Genomic DNA, 24,855 nt, shown 5'->3' on the forward strand with positions numbered 1-24,855 from the left:
CTAGAGCACCTCTAGTGTAACAGCTAATCCCAGCTTCACCTCAGAACTGGAACCCCAAGAGCTTGATTTCAATATGATGGCTCAAATATATTCTAAGGATCCATTAAAATCAAGAAAAATGTTCCAGTTTACCTACTTGACTTAATTGGCTTTAAAGGTACCTGAATCAAGATGTAAAAACTGCTACATCCCCATGTTTCACCCAAAACATTATAATGAAATCCTCTGTCCTGGCACCGGACCAAGAAAAGCCTTCATGCTCCATTGCGGGCACCAACAAAACCAGGAACGTTCCAGAAGCCCTGCAAGGCACCGGCAGGCAGGTGCCACCACAGGCTCCCAGCACTCTGCGGCCTAGGAAGCCCGTGTCCTCCAGTCCTCCAGGCTCTGCCAGCCTGGCACCACCATGCCTGTGGGCCAGCACAGCTCCGGGAAGCTGGCTGCTGATGCAGACAAGGCTGCACTGCAATGCAGACACAGAGGGTGACAAAGTTACTCTGTGCATCGCATTTAGGCCTAGCACTGCAAAGCTTCCTTCGCAGAGGGACTTCTCCCACAGAAGTCAGCTACAAAACTCCCGCCTCTCAAAATAACACAGGGCCAGACCCAAAGTGAGGCTTTCCTTCACACCTTTAGAAATAAAAATATGAATTTTGCAAAGGGATAAGTTGAAAAACATATCTCAAGAAAAAACCAGCAGTGCCCAAAATGCTCTATTAAACGTGTTTTCCAGTGACATCACTGCAGCTTGTAGCAATGAGAACTGAAAATAAACCACAAATTCACAACAGACCTCAGATTCAAGACAAACCTTTGAAAAGGAAAAGCAGGGGAGGGGGGTGATGAAGGATTGGATCCTTAATTACATGACATTTGGCTTTAGGTCACCGGAAAGGCAAACCTGCACTCTCTCTGTCTTCAAAGCTCCCTTACAAGGTTTAAGAAAGTGCCCATCAGCCTCCACCCTGCCTTTGGTGCTCATATCAAGGGCAAATGGTTGGGCAGTGGAAGTCTTCACATGAGGCTGAAACACAATAGTGCTGGGAATTCTTCTTAATTTTTTACTTTAAACTTGATCTTTCAGCTGCATGACTGACCAGGTTTTTACCTCTGCTCAACACTGAATGTCCTGGGTCTGCAAACCAGAGACAAACACAGCCATTGTGTGGTGTGCCAAGGAAATGGAGAGGCATTGACAACCATTGCTTTCCAAGGCCAAGGAAAGAAAATACTTGTCTATCAATTCAGCTCGTTACTGTATATTACATTATATCTATTACCAACTGCTGACAATGACTTTAACATTTCCGAGATTAAATAAAAAACAGGTAAGAGTCTGATTTTGTTCTCCTGATGTCTGCTGTGGTATTTCTTTCTTGGACAGCACAAGACCACTTTCATTCATCATCATGTATTTAAAATGATGGGCTTTTTCACCCTTACTATCCATCTATTTTGACATCCCCTAATGCTGTACAAAATCTCTGGCACCACAGTTGTACCAATATCAAAACCAGCACCTCTAACTCAGAAGGGCAGCTTCATTGCAGAAGCAACTAGAAGAGAAGCCAAACTGCCTTCCTAGGAAAGAAACGACCTGCAAAACTTCCAGCACACATTTTACCTTTCAGCTGCATTTCTCACACGAACCTAACTTCATTCTACTACACCTACCTGCCTTCTCCCTCAACTAGAGAGCAATCTGATTTCCCTCAGCTGACTTCTGCTAACACCCAGCTATCCTGTGGAAACTATGTCCCCCCTCTATCCCTACCACTGCCCAACCCGGTATGTTCTTTCTCCCGCAGCTGCTGTCCCATGAGCATGAGGCCACACAACATGTGCCGCCACAGTGGCTTGGGAAGCCCAGGCAAAGAGTCAGTCCTCTTCTAGCCCTTTAGATGAGACAGGAGACACAGCACAAAGCCATGTCCTACACTCTTATTCCATGTGCCCCATTTAACCCGAATAGCCCACACAAGTTACATTCGCCCTTTACTTCTCTGGGCAAGTTCATGAGCTAGACCAAAACCTGGGCCTACACTTCTGTAACTGGTGGATGGATATACCATTTCCTATTTACTAAGGAAAACATTAACATCACCCAAAACAAAATCCATGTTCCCTGTTATAATTGATTCCCTCTTTAGTTTACTTAGCATTCTGACTAAGTAATTGTTCTAAGGAACACACAGAACTATTCCACAAGCAGAAACTTGTTCTTCATTACAGAGAAAGGAAATGCAGGAAGGAAAGAATCTATATGCGTGATTGTATCTCCCCTTACATTAAACTCAAAAGCCTGTGATACTGTTCATTTGTTATGCCCTCAGCATCAATCTTCAGGAATAGCAAATTAGTCAGAATAATTAACAATGACATCTCAATAAAAACAAGAAGGAAGACAGACCTCACCTTTTGAAGGAAGGATAAAGAATAAGTAATGACACAGAAAGATAAAATGTTTCCATTTCTTTCAAAACTACAGAAGGGAGAAATTACATGAAATGAAGTTGGATCAAGCAAAGTGACATCAGCTTTACGTTACAGCAACTAATACGTTACAGAAGCTACCCATGCTACATAATCCTCACTAAGAACCACACTTTCTACCATTCCCAACACCAATCCCACCAACTGGGCAGGAACCCACCCCAGACTTGACTTTGTCCAACTAGGAAACCCTTTCCATTAAAGTACCTATCAGTAAACATGGCAGGATGCTTTTTATACTCCATTCCCTTTCTCTTTCATGACATTTCAGCTGTTGGGTAGTAGGAGGCAGTGAGTTACCATCGTACCACTTTCTGGGTCCTTTTTGCTGAAAGGAATAGCAGGAATTTTCTTGAAGATAAGGACCACCAGCAGCCAGAGAACGGGATAGGATAACTTTTGTAACACATATCACCTATCTACAAATCAGTGGGATGCTTATGCACCTGCCTACTTTAAGCACATGCCTTTCTTTAAGCAGACATACAGGGCCAGCTGCATACCAAGAACTGTACGTGCTTATCAATAAGCATTCTTCTAGGTGCTCTGCTGAATTTTTGCCTTAAGTTAAACATGGAAAAGCTTTGCTCAAATTAAACTAGAGACATACAGCATGCTTTGGTAAATGTTATTATTTATATAATTTCCAGCATTCTTTTGGTGTACTAAGGTTTCATCCTTTCTCCTTTGTTCATACATATCTTCCATAAAAAGCAAACTTCACTGCTTTGCATAATGGATAGGTTCTGAGGGAAAAGCTTAAGAAAAAAAAATTACATCTCTCGGAGTTAAATCAAAGGAAGGAGAATATTTCCCACTGCGTTCTGGGCAACAGAAGACAGCCCATCATTCTGATGAAGCCAGAATATTGTTTTTGTATGTGTGTACAACCAGCAGTCTCAGTAAACCTGCCCCTAACTCTTTGAGTTATAAGGTTTATTTTATAAAAGTTTAAATCTTACCTTAGATTTTATTTTCTTCTGCTAATAGCAAAAGCTTACACAATAGCTACTGGTTAATAAGCAACAAGAATCTCATATTATTTTGCCTAAACAGGATGTACAGTCATAAAAACAAAGCAGAACTTTCAATGTTGTTTATTATTATTAAGTAATGCTAAGGTTGCAAACTATCAAGGGGCAGCCCTGAAAAGAAAACAAGAAAGGATTGTAGAACATTCTCTTAAGGTAAACTTCGCCTGTTTCATTCTGACACTAACTAATTTAGCAAATCAAATACTGTAAACACATCACATATATTGGCTTCTTGCATTTGAGAGGAAGTACAACAGAATACAAAAACACCAAGGAAGAACTCATGGCTGATGCAAAGCAGATGAATATGGTGCTTCTATTTGCTAGAAATACTTTAAGAAATCCACAATGATCTGAAATTTTGCATTCTCTGCTTGAACTGCATTTGCCCCTACCTGCCAATGTATTCTGCACATTGTGCAGGAGATGTTTGGACAGCTCTTGAAAAATCTCCCTGTACTAGACATAATTCTTAGGTACTTCAGAGTCATCACTTTATTAGCTCTTGCTGACAAGAGCTATCTAATACTCGATCAATGATTTTAAACAGGAGTGGAGCCCCAGAGACCAGGCAATGGAAAGTCTGAGCATTTTCCTGAGCATACTTTTGGCAGACAGATGGAAATTAAGTGGATCTCATGGTTATATAAATTCATAGGAAGCACTTGTGTTCATTTTCCTCTACTTACGGAACCCACTTCTGTGCAAACGGTGCATCTTAAGACAACTCCTAAATAACACAAAAACGCAGAGAAAAGCATGTCAACATAAGGCAAGTCAGGACTAGTATGTCCTTATTCCTCTTCCAGAGGAATGCTTCCAGAGTCTGCTGACACAGAGTTTTAACTTCCTATTAAGTGATTCAAGAGAATTAGTCGTTGTTTTTTTAACTCTGTAACTGCTGCATCTGCGTCTGACTCCCTGTCAGAAGCTCTGAGCTGGCCTGCCAGAAACAGCACCCTCAGTGAGCCTGCTGGGATTGCAGATGCCTTAGGGTGTGCTGACTCAGCACAAGCTCACTGGCAAAGCAACAGCAGGCATGATGGCATGATGGATGCTCTCAGCTTCAGCAATTTTAAAAAAAAAAAAAAAAAAGCAAATATTTACAAAAGAAACAAGACTGGAGAAAAAGCAGGCAGGAAAAAAAAAAAAGAGAGATAAGATTTCCAAACAGTAGACATTTTCATTAAAAGTTCAGTTTTGCCAACCTTTTATCCAGCTTGTTCTTCCTACCAACATCAACACTAAGAAAGTGTCTTAGGGTTAAATCCAACAAATACTGACCACATAAATGGCTATGTATCCACAGAAATCTATTCACTGACCAGAATTTCACTTGCTCCATTATCAACAGCATGATGGGTCCCCTTGCAGCTGCATGAGAGAGAAGTGTAACAAAGACCATTTTGATCTCAATTTCCTTTTTCAATTCTTTTTGCAATTAGACTGAACAATAATTCCTGTTACTGTACTTTAGCTGAGACACACACAAGCTACTTAAGTTCTTCTAGCAAAATTAAAAATCCTCTCCGCTAACCTAATTACAGATTCAACAGCATTTTTCTGCATAAAATTAAGCAGAAGCTATAGGTTAAAAACCTAACGTCAGTAAAAGCCAAGTGTTCTAACACACTATTTGAAAACAGGTGTTATGCACAGTACCACTAAGACTTTAAAAAGTCTTTGAAAGAAAAAAGATGAGCTTTCAGAAAGAGAAGCAGCCTCTTGAAGCATACTGAAATGCTACAGACATGGCTGAGAGATAAACAAAGAAAATGAAAAGCAAAAAAATGAAGCAGGCACAAGCCTGGAAACCACAGGACTGGTGAGCGTTAAGGCAAGTCAGAACCATCATGGAGAAGCGCAATACAGGAGGAAATGAGAATCATTAAAATAATATGGCAAGAGGCAAGACTGCTGGAAGTTGCCAAGACCATTGGTGAATATAAAACTTGGCTCACTGTTTTTTCTGCCACTGCCCTTTTCTATGGAATTTTGCTGACAATAGGAAAATGTAGCTACATACAAACTAATTTGATTTCTGGAGCATCCCCAGTCTTCCATGAGAAACTGTTTTGTGCGTGTATGAGCAGAGCAGGAGGCACTCCTTGTCCCAAAACACTTCCACACTCAGCAGGCGAATAAAGAGAGGGTGAGATAAAACACATGGAAGAACATGTCCCTGAGGTGCTTTCTGAAGATGCAACAGTCTCTTCACCAGAAATAATTTTTAACACTGCTTTGTATCCACTCATGAGGAGACTAAAGCCTGAGCCCTATCCAGCTATAACATGAAAAGGGGAGGGGGAAATCAAGGGGTAGAGAAGAAAGAGATTTTCCTGTTGATGAAACAGGGGCCTTCTATCTTTCAGTATGTTCCTTTGCTACAGCCCAACAGAAAGGGCATCAAGACTATGCTGTGGTCTGGCAGAAAAGGCTGATAAACAATTTATCTGTGGATGATAGCACCGCCCAATTGCACAGTGAGTTTGTCTACGTAAAAATTACAATGAGCTTTTACATCTCTTCCCCCAGCACCTATGGTTTGGCAACTTCTGTTCTTTACTTAATACTTCCTTCCCAGCCTTTCAATTTTTTCCTCTTTAGATCCCTGCTTCACTGAATACCTACTTCAGTGCACGGGATATCAACACTGCATCACAGACATATTGACGCAAGCTCATATCACACAGATTCACGTACATAGGCCATTATTTTCTCCATTCTGTCACCCTCTTTTCTATGAAAATCAGTGTACAATTATTGTGTCGCATGGATCACATATTCTCCCCAACACAGACTTCACACACAGGGAACCCAGTCCTGTGCAGTCCTTGCAAGTCAGCTACTATAAGCACTCAAAAAAAATTAAAAGGTGAAATGAACCCACGAAGTGATAATTATACACAGACTATACATCTCGTTCAAGTGTGCATGACTGCAGACACAAGTGACACCAGCAGAGATCTTGAGTTAAAAGCAATGTGTCTAGTTATGCATTCTTTGCTAGGTTTGCACTGCAGCTTATCTGCATATTTCAGAGGGAAATTAGTATTTTCACAAGGTACCTTTTCCTTTTTGTCTGCTTTATTTTGTTGCTGAACTGAAAAGAGCATTGAAAATGCTCTATTAATGTTGCTCTCTTCTGGTCAACCACTTACAAAAGTGTTTATTAAAAGAGACTGTTACAAGTACAATAATGAAAGTTATTGGGAGTACTAATTTATGGTGAATGAAACAAATACATTCCTACATGGTAACTGAAGCAATGATTATGAACTCAGGTTTTTGGTTTACTTCAGAGCTACTGGATACCTGTTTCCTTTTTAATTTAGGAGTGACAGTGCTCTACCTCCTACCTGGTGTGCTTTCCACATGCAACAACCACACAGCAGCTGACATTTGCTTCCATTCCAAGTATGCATGCTACATATTCTTTCAGAAAACACCTTACAAATACATGTTTCCAGGAACTTCCCGAAACTGTGATTAGAAAATATGTTTGCCAGATCTGCAGACTAAGTTATGTTCTCCTCATGCATGTCTGGTTTGCAAACCAACTTAAAAGCAATATAACATGACTCTGTTAAACAAAGTGATACACTTGGATATCTGATAGGTATGCCTATAGACACCTGCACATTTATATCAGGTATCCTGTGTTCTCCTTTATATCCTGGCAGCTCAGTTTATTAAAGCAAACATTTCAGAATAGGATAAGTACTTAGGATACATTGGCACCAACTGAGACATGTTGCATCTTCCCAGCACCACAGGCTCAACTTGATTAGTCCCTGTACTGCCAGGCATTAAATTTCAGACTTACAGGAGGGCTAAACAAGACTCTCTGAAGTCTCTGGGTGCCTGTGCTCCCCCAGCACAGCAGGTGATGGGTGGGTGGGCAGGAAGCTGGCCCAAAGAAGGCCCTGCAGGGCATCTGGCCAGAGCCTGGCTCTCAAGCTGCCACCCTCCCACTGCTCCCTTCTGAACCTTGACCATCTTCCTGACTCCCAGCACAGGTGTGAACCGCACCTGGTAGAGCATTAACTTTATTCAGTGTTAACAAAACAGGAGCTGCACGGGTGCACCTGTTTGTGCGAGGTTACTGGCACCACAAGACTACTGCAGTATACCTAAGAAAAAGACCAGCTGTGCTAAGGGGGAAATTCTCAGCTGGTATTGCAGTTGAGTGAAATAACAGAGTCCAATTTTCCAATTTTCTCATGTCAATTATCCTTTGTTGTGGTGGATTTCTTCTTGCAACACCTGAAGTCTCCTCCTCAGTTCAGTTTGCAGTCTCTGATGTAATGTGTTACCTATTAGACTTTTAAAATTAATTTTTCTAATGCTTTTGAAGCTTAAATTTTTCAGGGTTTTGTCTCATTCTTTAATACACTGACTTCGTAGGTAGTGCACTGACATTAAGATCAGTTTCTGAGGACTTAAGAATGCACAGAAGATGGGGCTACAACTTGTGTAGTATCTGCTGACTCCTCTTGGAAAACTATGATTTACCTTGTGGCTACTAAGTCTTCTTCATGAAGCAAAACCTGCATAAATTTCAGCTCAAGGTGAAAAAACTCTGAACAAGCATATATATATATATATATATATATATATATATATGCGCTATATAACAGAGGCACTACAGTCAAAAAAAAAAAAAAAAAAAAAGACACTTCCTCCTAGTGTTTTCTATGGCCTCTCTATCAGACCAGGGGTGGGAGACATACCCACCCCAGCACGCAGCTGAACAGCTACAGACCACAACAGCTAGGTATTGTAGATGCTGTAGTTCTGCTACATGACCATGCAAGATGACATACACATCCAGTCCACAAGCGCATTTCGATCTACAAAGAGATGGAATTAATCATTCTTGCAAACCAAATCTCCCACTTCAAGTACTAGAATTTATGTATCTTGTTATCATGCACAGGAATAAAGACTACTTCAGAACATTCTAAGAAATGCTGTAGAAGATGTCCCTGCTCATTGCAGGGGAGTTGGACTAGAAGACCTTTAAAGGTTCCCTCCAACCCAAACTATGCTATGATTACATTCCATGATTCTACAGACTTAGCTTGTGTTTCCCAGATTAAAAAAATTTCCATCACTGAAAATATATATCTTTATATATATTTTTTAATATTATATCAATATGTAAAATATCTGTCTTAAGAGGCCAAACTATGAATCTTCAACTCAAATGTTATTTATGCCTTAAACCATAGAAAGGTAAAACATGGAAATCTGCCAAAGATGCAAACGCTTCAGAAGAAATCCAACATTTTGTATTAAGTAGATGCATGTTAAAAATTCAGTGGAGTGCAACAACTATTGTCTCTCAAGTCATTCAGGAAAAAAACTGTAAGTATTCCCAGCCTGCATTAAGTACAAAGCCAGAACTCCTTGGCAGGAGTGCTTCTAGGTAATCAGTGCAAGATTAAAAAAAAGGGAGGAAAAAAAGAAGAAAAAAAGATGAACAAAAAAGAAAATAAAAAGAAAAGACTAAACATCTAAGCATCTCCATCCCACACTCTTCAAAAAGAGAACACTTAAGAGTGTTACACATGCAGAAAACAAGCAAAGAACAGTCTGGGACTGACAGGAATGGTGCAGCCTTGTTTAGACCTAAAATCACGCCTAATAGCATGGAAAAGATTCAGATGCGAAAATTAGTTTCATGTTCAATCACTGGCAGAGGGATTAGGTATTACTTTGCACCCAATTACATAGGTATGTGTGCATCACTCCTGCCTGGTCTGCCCATATGGGTGACATCTCTTTTTTGCCATGGATAACAAAAAAGAAGATACTGAACTTAGCTTAAAAGTAAGTGAGAGTGCTGGGTGGCTTGTACAGCAGGATATAATAGCTCCACGTAATTCGTTTTGTAAAAATGACAGAATGATGCAGTAACAAAAACATGCTTTACTGACAGGTGTGATTTCACCCCTGCTTGAAAGGCCATTGCTTAAAAGGAAGATAAAAGACTCAAATCGCTGAATGGGAATGGGAAAAAAAAAAATGGATAGAAATAACATTTGTGGTCTCAGGGGAGCCAAGTCATGTGGTTCATGCGGTTTTCCATTTGGCTAAGGAGTCATACTGATTTACAACATGGTCTGAAAGGACCCGATCGAAATTATTTTCATCTGCCTTTGGACAGCTTCTAGAACACATTGGGGCATTTATAAACGCTACAATGGGGCATGTCCAGAGGACTCCACAGCAACAGCATGCCCCCCTCACATGAGCAGCAGTAACTACTATTAAACAACTCTTTTTAATTCATCCGATGCTAACAAGCATAACCCAGATCTCACTATGGTCAGCAACAGTTTCACAACCAACTTTTATAGCACCAAAATTCAACTGTCCATGAATATGGACTTTTATTTATTAACTATTGTTAGTATAGTAACAACAGCCAGCTCCTGCCAGGGCCCTGATGCTATAGATATAGATGTTTTACAGTTACCTCACAGCAAAGTCAATCTCCAATTTGAAGGGAAGGGCAGAAACCAAAGGTATGTGGGCAGGTTTCCACCCTAGAACCGAAGGCAACCTGGGTCACCAAAAGGAGGGGAGAAAAGCACCAAGGGGGGAACCTGGAGGGAGCAAGAACCAATATATTAGGTAGTAGTAACATATAGGGGCAGGAGAGGGAAAGCAGAAAGGCTACCCAGCACAGACCACATGTTCATCTTTCCCTGTCAGACAAAGCACAAGCGCTAGAGCATGTCATGATCATCATTGAGAGAACCCAGGGACAGATTAGGAGGGGAAAAAAAAGAAGAAAAAAAAAGGGGGGTGGGGCGTGGAGGGGATGCAGCAGGGGCTGTTGGTGTGTGGAAAGGCGGCTTTCTAGAGGAAACATAACAGGTTCACAGCATCAGGCCTGCACTTCCTGGACATGGGATATAAGCAAGAAGTACTCTTTAAGAGCTCTGCTTACTGTTAAACAACAAAATCACTGTGACCTATGGAACGTGCACTACTATTTTTTTTCTGTTTCTGAACAACAGAACAGTTATCTCCATTAGTTTCGATTATTTTTTGGATCTTTTACTGGAGTTATTTGCTCATCTACTGCTGTAAACTTACATCACAGATACACCTCACTGCTGTAGATCATCATAGTAAGAAAATCTGCCAGAGACATTTGTGCATATCAGCCTCCAGCCTGTTTTCTCAACCTTCTGGAGAAAGCCCATTATCACGTTACAGAACATGAGTCAAAAGCCAGTTGTCTGGATTACATAGGTGATTACAGAACACAAAAGAGCAGCTGATCCCTAATTTTAAGAATGTAATTATTACCAGAAGCACTAAAAGACATCTTTATTTACAAAATACAAATATGTAAATGAGTAAACCAAGATCTCCAACAGTATGTTTCTGGTATACCCTTTTCTGCAATGACTGGATCCACGACTCTGTAAGTGCTCAAATGGTTAAGAGCTCACGAGTTGATATTCGTTAAACACTGTCATACATTTTCCAGATAAGTAAATTCTCACAGCATTTTCACAGCACAAGTTGTGACCCTTCAAGTTGCAGTGATGTGAAAAATAGGCAAAGTCAAGGAATGTACATATACTACTCAAGAAAAACAGCCAATTTGAAAAAGATCTAATGTCTGGTTCTCTCCTTTGACTTATTTTCAAGCCAAGGAGGAGGGAGGAGGACTGTTTTACCTTTGGCATTTCATTGTGTTTTAGGTTAACAATCTGTTTTCTCTTGTATTGTTTTATTTGGCAATTGTGGGACACTCACATAGTTGTTACAAGTATATACGCCAACACATATACTTAGAAGAATTTCAGTAAGGCAGATCTGACTTTCAAGTGTTTGTTTTTGTACGTTGCAGTTTATGATCCAGGACAGCCAAACTGAAAAAGGTTATTAGAACAACAATGCTGACTGAACATCATAAAAACCAGACAATAATAAAGCAATTAAGCATGAGAGGGCTACCTCTATTTAAGAAACAGGCTACAGGCTCTGTAAAAGGAAACTAGGGTAGAGTTTCTCAAATGCTGTCAACAGCCATTACTTGAGCACTGCAGAACCACAGTGATCCCATGATCAACATGTCTGAAGGAAAGTTCATTCCCAGCACTGCTGCAAAGTGCTTATGGCACAGCGTGAAATAATTTTCTCCATCTTTTAAAGAAAAAAATGCATCCCCCTTCTCCTTGCTTAAAGGATGCTGGTCAAGCATCATTGTGGTTTCTTCTAACTGTGCAACACCTAGTAAAAAGGGCTTCTGTTTGGATTCTGCAACGCTATTTTAAGTACAAAGAGACAGATTTTACAAGTGTCATTTGTTGAACTTTAGATTAGCTTCCTTTAGAAGTAGATCTGTAAATGATTATGTTTGTCATAGTTCTCTCCCAGACAGCTCATGATGCTATGTAGTTCTACGATTTTCCTGTTCACAGCAAAAATTGTCTCCCAGATTAAGACAGCAGACTGGATATGTGAGAAGTATACTTCCCCTTCGCCCCACTCCCCTCTTTTTTTCCCTCTCCCCTGTGGGAACTGTTCAAAACTTACACACTGGTGAACAAACAGGCTCTGCTGTCTAGCCAGACCTGCAGTTTGACTAAGTTTCAAACAGTTACAACGAAATGTCTAACTTCACCATTTTTGAGGTGCTTACACCTAACATGCCAATATAGCACTATATTTATTTATTAGATAGATAAATGATTATATATTTATTATTTTGAAGCAACACAAATTTTGCTTCAAAACAAACATGGATAAAAATAAAATTCTAAAATACCCACAAATGCTAATGTCTCTCTTGCCCTTGCTTTCTCACTCCTGTTGAGATATATATTTAGTACTCTTGCAAATTATTGATGTTGAAAGCATTTCATTTTCACACAGTAGTCCTGCCTGTTGGAGAGAATTTTCTGGACTGCCTGCCTCAACATGAGTTTTCAGTTTCAAGAAAAACACACACGGGCCATGGATTTCACGAAACGCGTACCTACACTTCCATCAAAGATGGCTTATGCCATGGCCCCGCTATGGCTTTTGCCCTGACGCACCTTCCCTGATGGTGCAAGTCAACCCTCAGAGCAGCCACAGCGGCAAGAGCCTCCTTCAGGGGAAAGAACCGTGGAACCAAACAGGCACAACAACAATCCAAAGCTCTTCAAAGACAGCCAGCTACCTAGAAAAAACTCCTTATGAGTTATTCAGGAGTTGGGAAACCTCCAGAGTTCGCAAACCTGCTAGAAAATCAGCTCTGCCACACTGGAATACCCTCTGTCAGGACCCCGCTCTGTACTGAGATTTTGGCTGTGTAGGAAGGTTGGCTACTGTATAACACAGTCCTCTCGTATTCCAAGTGAGTTCTTGAGTAAGTGCAGCATATTATTTATAAGATATTCTATTTCAACTGCATCCGTGCGATCTCCATAGGAAATGGAACATCTCCCACATACTGCAGTGTCACCACATTCCAAGTTCCTGTGAGATCAACCAACGTATGTTGTCTGACATTCATGGAGGATTTCAACTGATGCACTTAGTTGACCTCAAGGAACTACAAGAAATTACCTGTAGACATACTTTATGCATGTGCTAGGATCATTTATTACTCTACAACTTAAAAAGTATATACAAAATGAAAGCATACGCTGTATTGACTAGCTCTGCAACAGTTTGAATTAGGAGGTCACTGGGTACTTGGAAAGAATCTGTATGACCATCTGATGACTCGTTGATCCAATGTCATGGTACCAGGGGGCTCTCTCAGTAACGATTCAATCACAGAGAATCACTTTGTCGAAAAGCAACAATTTCCCCTTGTAACAAACTGTTCTCAGCAACATCCAGCAGTCCATGAGCATGTACAAAGCATAGCTACAAAGCTGTTCACACTAACAGGCAAGGTGGCCAAGAGTGTCACTCAATGCTAAGGAAGGAAATATTTAGGAATATTGCATATAACAGCGAGAACCCCCTTAAAGCCCATTAGTTCTCATTCCAGCTGTCATCTTGTGCTTCTTTTAGTAATGCTTTGAATGTCTTCTCTTACAGCTGGTTTTCACTGAGTCTCACTTATCAGACCATTAGTTAATTTGAGCATACGAAATGATCTGTTGACAGAATAGCTGTTTATTTCATTCATTTCCACTAAAAGCTTTCATGCATCAGCTCTTTCCGCCTTTCTCTATTGCTTCCTTTAGAGGTAATAATTTGTAATGTGAAAGTCATTGTGTTTGGTAACATTAGGCAGCCAGATGGTTGGGTTGTGTTTTTTTTTTCTACAGCTAGGAAAAGAGAAATACTCCTATTGTGAGGGTTCAAAAGCTGAAAAATGCTAATACATACATGTGGGCATAGTGACTTTTAAAAGTCAGTGACCACAAACAAAAAAAAAAAATGTTTTTGAACATATCACCATTGTTCTATCAGTACCATCACATTTCACTAAGCTTACCCAGACATCTTTTTACCACACTGCTTATTTGTTTTAAATTAACATTATAAAGCACATACAACCTGAAACACAATGCCTAAGAACAGACACTGAAAGGCTCTTAAAACATTTGCACACTTTTTAAAGAAAATTCCAGTTAAGTCAGATGTTATTACTTATTTACTGCGAACCGGTGACATGTTTCACAAAGGCATTCACAGCGGTTCATTTTGTGCATGCTGAGGAGCGATAAAGAAGTATCTCCAGAGTCACATCTACTACCTTCCAGTTGGGATCTTGTGCATAACTGGTTTTATGTTCTGTAACACCCACTGGGCTTACATTTACACCTGCAAAAAGCTAGTGCTGAGAACATGAAGCAAACTAAGTATCAAATGCTTATTTCAGTTCAATGCAGAAGGAACACAGCTGACAGCAGCAGAGAAATACCAAGATCAGTATGGAACCCAAGATCCTTATTCACACTGAAGAATTATTTTTCTTCCATGAAGCAGTGCTGCCTCAAGGAAGACTAACTTAGTAGTACAGATACAAGGAGATGGGGTTCTGGCTCCATTTAGCTCAATGGTGTCAAAATAGCCACTGATTTCTGCAGGGACGTAACTTCAACCTCCATTTCCAAGTAGACAAAACACTACCTCTACAGATGTGGTAAGCAGCCAGCCAGTACATGTTCTCTGCTTTGTATGATGATCCTACAGAAAAATATCCCAGAAAATAAACACACATCCTTATCGTAAACTTGCCATTTTACAATCTGCATTTAAAGTTTCCAAACTGATAATTTCTGACTTTATAAACAAAAGATTTTAATTTTTTTTTCAGAATATTAATAAGCAAAGGGCAACTGCAGAAAGCTAATTCAAGTTAGGGAAATAATCTGTGAGCAAGTCAATGTCAGCAACCAAAAAAGTTCACTTTAAAAACAGGACTGACTAGCCATTTGAACATTTAAGTACACAAGACAAAAAAATGCAGCAGTTCATCCTGTGGCAGCCACACTGCCATTCCCTACTGCAGGAAGAACTCTCTTTTTTTCCAGCTAAAGCCAACAAGTGTATTCCAAGATTGCTCTGCAATCTAAAACCAATGAGGAGTAGGGCCCACTGACAGAATTGTTTCAAAATCACTCTGCTCATCCCAACTCAAAAGCTAACGTAGACACAGCATCACATGCATGTATGCAATCGCTCATCAGACCCTCTTGAACCATCTTTATAAGGAACCCAAAACTCCTGCTGAGACAAATAAAGCCAGCTACAAGGTCTTTAAAAGAAGTCTAATTGGTCTTCAGTTCATAGTCGTTAATAAAATTATGCATTTTAATCGGAATTCTAAGTGAACCTTCTGACAACAGCTAAACCCATTCAAATAATATGCCCCATGCCTTGCTGTCAGCCGCTCTGAAACACGACCATTTGCCACAGCACAAGTCATTTGCAGTTATTCACAGTTGTTATGTCACTACAATAATACAGTTCATGTATTCTATAAAACATACTCTGCTCTCAATTCTTGCTTCACTTTCAATAAATTACAGAAAAAAATGAAGAAATAAAAAATGCTCTATATTTCTCTTTCCACATGTTTTTCTACACAGAATATCTAATCACGTGATTTTTAGGCATTTCAAATAAAATACAATCCACATGTTACAACTAAACTAGAATGATTTTTACATGATACTGCATCTACAGCTTACAGAGAAGGAATTGGGGTGGTGGTGGGGAAATAACTATATTAACTGTACCTTTTGAAGATAAATTTCTCCAGAACAGAGCTGACAGAAAATCACACTGAACGTAAGAGCTGCCTTATCATGCTGTATAACATTTTAAGTAGCATTCTTTGCTTGCTTTCTTATCCCCTTTCTGTTGTCAGTACTTCATGATCCTACAAGTGAAATAATAGAAATAAAACTACACTGTAAATGTACAGCCAGCTCCCTGACAGCTGATTTTGAGGTTCTGAGGACTCTGGATCCAACAGCCCCATTTCTGAGCATTCCAAGTGCTTTTATACTCTATTACACCTGTTGCCAAACGTGCATCAGCATATAGTACACAAACAGTAGCAGATAATCGTGCCTATAATATCTGGAGATAAAATGTAAGGAAAAAAAGTTTCACCTGTCATTGGCACAAGAAGTCTCAACAAGTAACACAATTTCCACACACCCCTACACCCTTTTAATTGGGAAGAAATGCATACTAAGCCTTCAAGAGATGAAGTAAAAAGACTACATTTATTTCCAGGAAACAGAGTTTCACTTCTTTCATACTACACTCCAATGACATGGAATTTGATATATATTTTTTTACTTCAAGGGCAGAAGTGATTTGTTCAAAATTACGGTGATTACCTGCATAACTCATGCAATTTCCATAGCAGGTTATTAAACAGACATACACGAGTTCAGTTAAAAGAGAAATAAACATATCCATACCCTCTTTTTCTTGAAAGGGAACCCTTCATAGATGTTGGGGAACAGTAAAGGAAAAAAAGATCATGTCAGCACAATATTGTTGGTCATATACAATGCAACCTTACGCTTCATCAAGTTTTCAACACAAGGAAACGGATATACCAGAAAGTGCCTAATTCACAAGTTTTTCTGAATCAGCTGCAGTGGTTGCTTTGAATGGCTCTAAAGGAATAAGCTGTAACCTGTGCTTTTATACAGCTTCAACAGTACAAACTTCAAAGCCAAAAAGGCCCAGCCATCTAGCATTCATAGCCAACACTGAGTGCAGAAAAAACAAAAGGAGTTCAATTCTCCTGGGCATGAATTTCATCTGACCTCCTGGCTGTAGCTCTCACAGGACTGGGAACAGGAACATCAGGGTTGGGGGCTTCTATTTTTTATTTTTTCCTGTGGAAAACTTTTTTTCTCCCCCCAGTCAGTGGAGGAGGGGGAGGAAGGCTGAAACCTTAGCTTACTGATGTCCCTAAAATCCAGCAACAGATTCCACCTAATTCTTTGAAATGCCTAAACACTTCCGATGCTGGCACCAATGCTTGCAAGAACGTAACTATAACTTGTTCTGACTGCCACAAAATCCAAACCCAAGCTTACATGGTACCTATGTCTTCAGACACAGCAGCGTAGCTGTAGTCTTCCTCTCCGCCCCATCACACCAAGCCTCTCCCAAAAATCAACCTCAATGTATTCACACAGTAACCAAAAGACTTGCTCTGGGACACAAAAAGGAGTTCCCGAGTATTGCATAATTTCCTAAGCTTTTGTAAATACAAACTATGATATCCACAGAGCCCTTTATCACCTTGAATAAACAAGTAATATTTAATGCATACCAGAGTAGAGGTGAGGCCTAGACAGGGTAAACATACACCTGTGTAAAGTCAAGACCTGTCTGCCTGCCAAGTTCATCTGATCATAAGACTTGCATTGGATTTCAGGTGAATTCTCATTTATGAGAACATGGAGAATGCACCAGTACTGCCAAAATCCATCAGCAGGCCATTGTTACCTTACGCTGCAGCCCCTGCTCATTTTTTAAAACCACCTTCTACCTCATACATCTTATTTCTCACTTTTCTGGACCAAGCTTTTTAAACAGAACTGGTTAATAAAGCAAACACATGCAACTTCTGTCATGACGGCCTCATTTTAGAGAATTAACCTCCCAGATCAACTTGACCTATGGACGACCTACAAAAGCCAATACGAAACAGAGAGGAAATAGGAACCTCAGATAATCAAGTCACAGGGAATGACCAAGTACAGCTGAGAGAAATTTATTTTTTTTCCCCCCAGACACAGTAAAGTGCAGTTTTCAAAACTGGATGTTTTTTAATCATCCTGCTCCCACTCTATGTGAGAAAAGGAGGAGACATTTTACCCTGCTTTTTGGTTGCTTTTTTTTCCTTTTGGTTTTGTTGGATTAGGTTTGATGGATTTTGCTCTGGTTTTGTGTTTTTGGGTATTGTGTGGTGGGAGTGGGTTTTTTTTACAAATAGGATAGGCTGGCTGTACATCCAGAGAAGACAAACAGAAAATCGTCTTCTGGCAGAGGTTCATTGCTAAGGGTCCAAACGTACCAGCAGAGCTCCCACCAGCAACATCAGGTGAGAGCACTGACACTATTCACTACATCTCCCAAGTGGAACATCCCTGCCACTGTGACATGCTGAAGAAGCACTGCTAACCCTTAAATAAAAGGCTGAGCCTTGCTGTGAATAATGTTGGAGCAAAGTATGACAAAAATCTTTGTTAAGATCACACTCATTCAGCTTCTGAAAAGTTTTTTAGATCCTTTTCTTTTTCATATCCCATTTCTGCAGTAGCCCTGAAATCTAGTTCTAAAGCCGGTAACCCCATCAAGCAGCATTAATTCTGTTGTGCTGAGGACCACCAAGGCAGATAATCTCATCCTGACAATCCAGTCTTACCTGGATGGATTGAGAAAAGTTTGTCTTCCAATGACCAGTTTTTTGTAAGGAATCCCACGGTTTTAATGATTGGCTCAGAGAGGCCCATGTTGCTATTATTGCATGATGCCACTGAAAGGAGGGTAAGAAGTCACGGTAACTCCCTGCTATGTGCCTCATTTTTATTAGTCCAACTCGCGTGACTTGGAAACAAATCCCACTGCTTGCACTGCCTTCATCTCAAAAGAAGGAGCAGGTTCTAGATATCACACACTGAACAGAGAAGCACAGACACCATGCAAGTGTCTCACTGAGCACGGACAGGGTCCTGCAACGTGAGCATTGCTTGGTAGCTGCTTTAGCTTTCAAAGGAAGCAGTGTTTTCTTTGGGTAGGCCGGTCTTCTCAGCAACCACCATACACAGTCTTACAGCCCAAGTACAACCCCTAAAAATGTACAGAATCACCTGTAGCTCCAGTAATAATACAGGTGGCACTATCAAGCCAAAAAAAATCCCAAGCATGGTTTCATAAGGGAATACCTCCATGCTGTTGGTTCATTAGGCACGCAACAGTAAAAAACAAAAATGTCTGTGTGCATTTATGATTGTAGCCAACAGGTTTATATTCTGCATCACTATTTGAAATGCGTTCCCACACTGAAGTGTATTAAGAAAATATTATGGGGTCTCCTGTAAACCAGCAAACTGCAGGAGAATCAGAGCTGAGGCTGAAATTGCACACTTGACATATTTCATTATATCTAGGTATGTACCGAATAGCTTGTAATAATACTCACTGTTCCAAAAACTTTTCGTACATAACCAGAGGCTGTTTTGGGGGCCTAGAAACTGTATCACTGCAGGGGGCCTGGGAAATTGGGAATTGAGACCAGCTGTCTTCATTTTGATGGGACACTAACTATTTATTTTTTATTTTAATTTTAAAGGCTAGCTCATAATTTATCTATCTTCATTTTTTAGAGACCCACATGTAACTCACCAGGCAGAGCACTGAAACCTTACCAGTGCTTTCTGAACCCAAGCTCTGCTTAGCACAGCTGTGGTGGCTCCCGTCTGCTTGGTTCGATATCCTCTGTGACAGCAGTATAAGGATACACAGCACAAGAGCACAGAGGGGAACCAAACTAGCATCAACATATAAAGACATGCCTCAGAGCATCAGGAAGCAAACAAACAAAAAAAAAAAATCACCCAAAACCTCTTTTGGTTTAGTAAAGAAAAAAAATAATCATTTTAAGCATATGAACCTATTCTACCTTTTTCTGTCCAGGTTTCTCAGGGTTGAGTTTCACCTAAGGAGGGGAATCTGTAGCAGAAGCTTCCAGGAGTCCACAGACTGCTCTGGATCGTTTCAGGTGCCCAATGAATGCTGCTGCACCGTGTCCCCAAGACTGAGAAGCCTATTACTGACCTCAACCCTTGCCAGTGCCCTCCTCAGGGAACAGAAAAGCACATTTCATTTCCAACCTCCAGACCCACATAGCACCCCGGTCAGCACAGTCTGGGGACTGGAATCAATCCATAGAGAGGTCTCAGCCAGCCCAAAATGCTGGGCTTGGCCCTGCTGCTTTTACTTAAAGCCAGAAATATCTGTTGGTATAAATGGACAGTCCTTCTCTGCGCTTGAACAGTTCTGCATGACTCAGTAGTACCCCCCTCTGTAAAATTAAGAAATTACATTTCCTTTATAGGATGCTCTGAAAACTACAACCAGAAAAGGAACTGCAGGAGTAAGGTGCTAAAATGAGCAAATGCTGGTTGTTGGAGTTTTTTTAAACATTACGGTAAACATGTGGTTCCATTTGCACAGCTAAACCATACATTTAACCTTTTGTGTCCTACTTCTCCCACAGAAATCCCTAAATATCCCAAGAAGCACAGTTCCCAGGATATTTGTCAGGCAGCTGAAACCACAAGGTGTTTGAAGCTTCTTGAGAAAGCTTGCTCACATATGTTGTGGAACCACACTTCAGGAAGCATTTCCTCTGCAAATTCTAGAGATTAATTAGCTAGCCATAAAAGAATAATATTGACCCTAGAATTACAGGAGGGAGGGAGGGGAGTTAGGCTTGTGCTTCAATAGGAAGGAAAGCAAAAAAATCATTAGCATATGCCTGATCAACTTCCTAAGCAAGGAGAACCAGGAAATAAGATCACGATCACTTTTGACTTCCAGAACGCCCAGCGCTGCCTTTGCAGTCACTTGTATTGTTTTTCTTTAACATGACACTCAATCTAACAGACAGAAATCCAGGCTCCTGCTACGCCATAAAGAAGGCAAGAAACAACACTATTCTAACTAAACACAGCAGTAAGGCCAGGATGACCATTCTGGGCCCATTTTCAGTTGTGTTATGAAGTTTAAATGGAAGCAGATTGAACTTAAATGGTGAAATTCAAAACTTCCCTCCTTGTAAAGCAGGCGGGCACAAACTCTTCTTTGTGCAAAACTGAAGTTATTAAAAAGCCAAAGATATAGGACCACCACCCCTTGAAACCAAAGGATATTGATATAGCTATATTTGCAAGTGGCAATTTAAACTTCAGCAACACTGTCCTCAGAGCACACCCACATGAATGTGAGGGAGTGACAGACCAAGCAGGAGAGACTCCCAAGCAGCGTCTGCCAGCATTATCCTGGTTAGGTAAAGCACTGGCAAGCACAGCGCACGGACAGCTTTGCTAGCGCGTGTGAGCTGGCTGAGTCAAGAGGCACACGGCCACGTTCATAACGCTTTCCTACATTAGAGCCAACACATCAAGCACCCCACCAAAACTCATCAGGGAAACTCCAATAGCATCTATGTGAATGAGCTTCAAAGCGAGTCTCTCCCAGCAACAGGCTGCACCTTCCTCTATGTAAAGCACACATGGGAATGAATTTTGCAAGGCAGGAATCTACAACAACTAATGAAATCAAAATACGCTTCACTGGATGTTTTTACTCTTGTATCCTTCAGCTCATCACTTACCTTTTGTAGATTTCTGGGCAGTGTTTTCACATGCTTTGCTTATTTAATTTAAAAAAAAAAAACCAAACCCCAAAAAACAAAAAAATAAACCCCAAAACTCTAGGCTTCAAGAAATCTCTCCTAAGACAAATAATCTTTTCCAAATGTTCTACCTGAAGTGTTCCTGTAAAAAAACCTTTGTTTCCTATTCAGATTCAATCTCAAGCTGTTAAGAAGATTGCGATGTCACAGGTACTCACAGAAATTTTTCCAGTAATATTGGCTTCCTCTCTTTCTGCCAGGGCCTGCAAAAAGTTGTCTTCAAGTTATTTTCCTTCACTTGCTAGTGACCTTGGGGGGGGGGGGGGGGGGAAAAAAAGTACAATTATTATTACTAATTATTGCCATAGGCTTTGGGTTCACTGTTGGGTTAAGTGTTCTGTAAATATAATGAGACAGTCCTCACCCTCTTGTAGCTTGTCTATTACCTGTTCTGCTTTTACAAACCATTAAATCACTCTTCAAAATTCATCACTACTGCCGGTATACAATATAATGGTAGTTTATCAAAAGGTGACTTCTTCTCACACAAATTTTCATTTGTATAACTGGAGTAGTCTAAGCACTTATTTTATATTTCCAGAATTATGGCCAAAGTAATGTTTACATAAGTATACCAGATTTTCACAGTGTATCAATACAGATTTCAACAGATTTAATACCTTATTCTTCAGCCAGCAAGTAATCAAATGAACTACTGCATACTTGGACTGCTTGGTGGGGTAGGGTCAATATAGTTTCTGTATCCTTAAGTACACAGCATGAAAAGAAAAACTAATTTTGTTCCACAAAAAACGGCAAAAAATAAAAAAAATCCCACCCACACAAGAAAGGATACCACATACTAAAAAGTTCTTGTTAGTCTTTGAACATAGTGCCCTAGAACTCAAACAGCCATTAAAAACAAAAAACACGCATCATATGGACAAAAGCCCTGAATAATGGACAAACCCTTCAACAAAAGCTGAAGGTTTAAACATGGTTTCTACAAGTCCCTTAGCCTAATCTAAAGCCCTTCTCCATCTGCAGGGATCATTGCACCCACTGTGTACTTTGCGCGCATGAGAAGGAAGTGGAGACTTCCTAAATCCTGCACTGAAGTGGCTTTACTGGGAACTTTTCTCCTTTTAACGTCTAAAGTAGTGAATGCTGACCAGAAAGTGCTCTCTCAGGCAACCCAAGGCAAACCAGTGCCTCCCAGTTCAGCACAGATCTACCTGAAAGGGGAAGGATTATTACATCTCCCCATTATCTCGATGTGAACCTTGCAATAAAAAGCAGCAATCTGAGTAGACAGAATACAGCATCAGTAAAGATCTTTCTATCAAGTGTATAATGTATGAAGTTTCAAATTAAAGAGTGACACACAAGCTGAAAATAAATCTCTTTGGTAAGTTTTAATATGTACATGGTTATGTCCTTAAACTGAGTGAAAAACCTGCATATAAGTTTCAAAACTCTCATATAGAGGTATCAGATCAATATCTGGCCACTTTACCAGTCATTATCCAGAAATACAGTTCGAAGCTCTTACAGAAGTGTATCTCCTGCACTGTAAAAAAAAAAAAATGAAAGACTAACACATGGATTACAACACCTCAATTAAGTACACGTAAAAGACATAAGAAATGAAGCATCAAATTTTCCTTTTTTCTGTTCAGTTAAGAATTCTAGATCCCCAAAGTATTCCTTTCTCTGGCAGAGGTTACTACTAAATCAACAGTAAATCCACATTTAACAACTACTCTAGCCAAGTCTGTGGCTTCTATCTTGGACCAGACAAAGGGTGTGGGTGCCTGAAAGCTTATGTGTTTTTAGCCACTTAAATCTTACATTCCAGTAAGAGATCTCACCTTTCTTTAAAAGCCTTGTCTTTCTCTCATCCTTCAACCATCATCACAATAATCACTGACCCACTTGCAGAACCCTAAGATGTATAAAACTTCTTTTTTAGTAAATGTCATTACTTCCACATTAGAACATACTTAGCCATGTCATCAAGCTGCGCTGTTCCTGAAAAATACGAGGTATCATTGGCTGGCCCTGTCTAGGTCAAAAATCAGTGTAAAAACACAGAGCTAAAATACCGCAGGTGTGTCAGAGGTGTAAGGGACAACAGAGCAGGGCATAAGCAATCCAGAAGGTTCCTGCAATGTGTTGAAGATAACTTCCTTCTCCATCCTGTCTTGGCGAGCTCTGAAACCAAATACCCAGACACAGAAAAGCCTGGTGGAAAAACTAAAATACAAAAGGTTACTATTCTCATTTTACAAATGGGAATCTGAGGCATGCAACTGAATGTTTCTTCAAACATGTTATTGTCAGCAACCTGCTGGCACATGCTCCCTAACTAGTTGTGTTGAATATTAATTTTGATATTAACTTCTCCCCTTCTGAAGATAGGCTTTTCCTGCACATACAGAAGCAGCAGCATTAACAATGAGTAACACTCCTCACTACAGTATCCTTCAATAGAAGCAATACTGAAAAGAGTATTACAGTTGAGCAAAAATAGAAGGGATAGTTTTCTAAAGGAACTTGTTTGGGTACAGAAACTCCTAGTGACTTTAATACTATTAACTGTTGGTTGCTGGGTTTAATTCCATAAATACAATTCTTACTTTATGATGCTAAAATTTTCACTTATGAAACCATACATTTCCACACCATATTGCACCTTCCAATCTGTTCTCCTCCTTCCAAGAGCTCCTAGTATTTCCTCTGTCCCACACACCCTTCTCCCGGTCCCACTTCAGATGCCTTTTGCTCGCAGCATGCTTCTTTGGTTTTCACTGGTACGTATTAGTGAAGCAGAAAGAAGGAAAGCTCTTTTTGAACTTAGGTTAAGGCTCTTCAATTCTTATTTTGACAGGCTACGCTGCTTTTTTCCCCCATTTTGTTATGGTTCCCTAGGGCTTCATTGACTTTATTTTCCTACATCTTCAGCCACGTGGGCTTTTCCTGAGAGCAGTGGAGTCACAGTTGGAAACAGAACAATGCAGTTTAACTTTTAGAGAGCCCTGCTGAGCTGAAGAATGCTTTTATCAAACTGAGATAATGGGAAGAACTTCTAAAAGTCACACTGTTATCCTTTCAACAGTACGCTCCGTGTTCCCGTTGAGCAGAAAGCCGGACTGGAATGCACAGTCAGGCCTAACTTTTGCAAAGCAGCTGTGTTTTGCAAACACCTGCCCCAAGATTATTGGGGAGACAGGCGTAAGAACATAGTCCCAAATTTTCTCCCTCATCTCAAGACACGTAATTTTTATTTTAAAACAATTAAAGTTTCAACCTCCCAGCACCACATACTTACAGCATTGTGTCCTGAGGCAAGACTATTACTTAAGCACTGTTCCAAGACATCAGGTACCGAGTTGTTTCCTCTACATGAGGAACGCGTACTTTAAAAGGAAGTGAGGGACTCCAGTATGAGAT

General features: G+C 40.2%; 1 protein-coding gene across 1 annotated transcript in view; it reads right to left on the reverse strand.

Annotated features, from left to right (window-relative positions):
* The window catches only part of CFAP299 (cilia and flagella associated protein 299), a 223,832-nt gene that overhangs the window by 126,286 nt on the left and 72,691 nt on the right, over positions 1–24,855 (reverse strand). Inside the window, 1 exon segment of the mRNA XM_037398473.1 lies at positions 21,620–21,711. Coding sequence (XP_037254370.1) covers positions 21,620–21,711 — 92 coding nt within the window.

Source organism: Falco rusticolus, chromosome 1, assembly GCF_015220075.1.
Source record: "Falco rusticolus isolate bFalRus1 chromosome 1, bFalRus1.pri, whole genome shotgun sequence".
NCBI lineage: Eukaryota > Metazoa > Chordata > Aves > Falconiformes > Falconidae > Falco > Falco rusticolus.